Raw genomic sequence first — 2,127 nt, forward strand, 5'->3', positions numbered from 1 at the left:
TATATATATATATATATATTTCTCTTTCCCTCTTTAATCCACAGGATGGTGCTACAGCCTTACATCTGGCAGCCAAAAAAGGCAATATTGACATTTTGAAAGCCTTACTCGCTTCCGGAAGTATTTCCGATGATCGTGACGTCGTAAGTACCCGCCATTTTGTTTTCTTTATTCACCTTTTTCTTTATTTTGTCTGCCTTCTTTGGTTTTAATTTATGTTTTGTTTTCATGCAATGTGATTTGGTTTTTTTTTTTGCTTGTCTTAACTTTGCTTTTGTGTTTTTCTTAGTTTTCCTAGCTTTACCGTTTGTCCTATTTTGTCTTCTGTTGTATGTGTGTGTGTGTTTGCATATTTATGTCTGTGTGTTGGTGTGTATACGTGTATGTGTTTAAGTTTGTGGATAGAAACGTTAGTGCGTGTTTTATATGTGCTTTGTGTGTGTGTGTGTGTGTGCTACTGTGTGTACATGGGTGTATGTGTGTATGTATGTTTCTGCATGTCTGTACACGCGTTTCTGTGCTCGTTTGTGTTTGCGTGTGTGTTTGTGTGGTTGTTTGTGTGTGTTTTCCTGAGCAAAGTTTTATAGGGTGTTATTTCTTTGTTTCAGTACACGCACACACACGCTCACACACAGACACACACACACACATATGTATACATATATATATGTGTGTATGTGTATATATATACATATATATATAAATATATGTATACACATATATATACGTATATAAACACACATACGTATACACACACACACACACACACACATATATATATATATGCAAATAAATATGTGCGTGAGTGTGTATGTGTATGTTAGCAGGTGAATGTGTGCTTGTATACACTGGTGTATACATACCTGCATGCATCCATACAGATCTGTCATTGTGTGTGTGTGTGTGTGTGTGTGTGTGTGTGTACGTGCGTGTGTATGTATGTGTGTGTGTGTATATATGCAATAAGTACGTAGATGAATACTGTTTTATGTTTAATATCGGCTTCCATAGTATTTCAAACACTGCCGACTGCCAAGTTTTTTTTTGTCTTCCATAAATATCTCTGTAAACTTTTGTTGTTACTAAAATTTTAAAAATAAAATTTAAAAAAGAAACTCTTCGTAATTCTGGTAGAGAGACAAAAAAAAATGAAGATAAAAATGGTTCGTTTGTTTATATTCTTCCCGTTGCCGGTTGTCTTTTCAACCCTACGTGCTTCAACAATCAAATAAGATTTGGAAAAGAATTCATTGAATCAGAGTTTATTTGTCGTTAGAATGGAATTGCAAGTGAATCTAAAAACACAATATTCGGTGACGTGACAATATTAATAAAGAATTTCATATTATTTGCTTAATATATTGCATGTAATTATTATTATTATTATTATTATTATTATTATTATTATTATTATTATTATTATTATTATTATAATTATTATTATTATTAAAGACAGAAGCAAAAAAAGAAGAGGGCCATTGTTATCAAGTGAACGATATTTCGGCATCTAGTGTACCTTCCACAGGTTCAAAAAATAAACTTGTCAATCTACTCCATTTTTGGTAATATTTTATAGGTTTGAGATAACTCTTCCAATAGGTATTTAGAAGCAAAAAATGGTACCCTTCTTTTTTTTTTTAACATAGATATTCCCTTTATTTTTGTTGCTCCCAGACATAGAGTGAACCAGTGATTGACTTGTGGCAAATTTGTAACTAACCACGTGATTGCTCACACATTGCAAAATAAAAAGATATATAAAATAAAATTATGACTATTGCAGCCATTGCTTGCCATTTCTCCTACTATATAACGGCCATCTTTACTTCAAGTTGGTTTATATTTAGAAAGTCTCACATTCTTCTTTACGACATAGGGTTCCATCAGTTGCAACTGAAATAGCCGCCATATTTTTTTTTCGTCGTTTATGTTAGACAATCCTTCAGAACAATGTCTTTCTTTGTTTCTATTCCACTGACGTATATTATAAACCACCTGCATGACCTTTTGCCATTTCTAGAATCTTTATTTGCTGCTAATGGCTTAGAAATAGTCAACTAAACTTGCAGAAGAGGGGTAAGCGGTGTCCTCAATGTGGCTGCTGTTGTTTTGATGAGGCCAGAAGAC

The 2,127-nt window shown here is 33.1% G+C and overlaps 1 protein-coding gene across 6 annotated transcripts in view; it reads left to right on the top strand.

The window, feature by feature from the left end:
* The window catches only part of LOC106878307 (ankyrin repeat and death domain-containing protein 1A), a 156,757-nt gene that overhangs the window by 142,901 nt on the left and 11,729 nt on the right, over positions 1-2,127 (top strand). For all 6 annotated transcript variants that reach the window (XM_014927492.2, XM_052975891.1, XM_014927495.2 and 3 more), the window contains one exon: positions 45-143. In XM_014927492.2, the coding sequence (XP_014782978.1) occupies positions 45-143 (99 nt within the window). The remainder of the gene's footprint in view (positions 1-44; positions 144-2,127) is intronic.

The sequence above is a fragment of the Octopus bimaculoides genome, chromosome 23, assembly GCF_001194135.2.
Source record: "Octopus bimaculoides isolate UCB-OBI-ISO-001 chromosome 23, ASM119413v2, whole genome shotgun sequence".
In the NCBI taxonomy this organism is placed as follows: domain Eukaryota; kingdom Metazoa; phylum Mollusca; class Cephalopoda; order Octopoda; family Octopodidae; genus Octopus; species Octopus bimaculoides.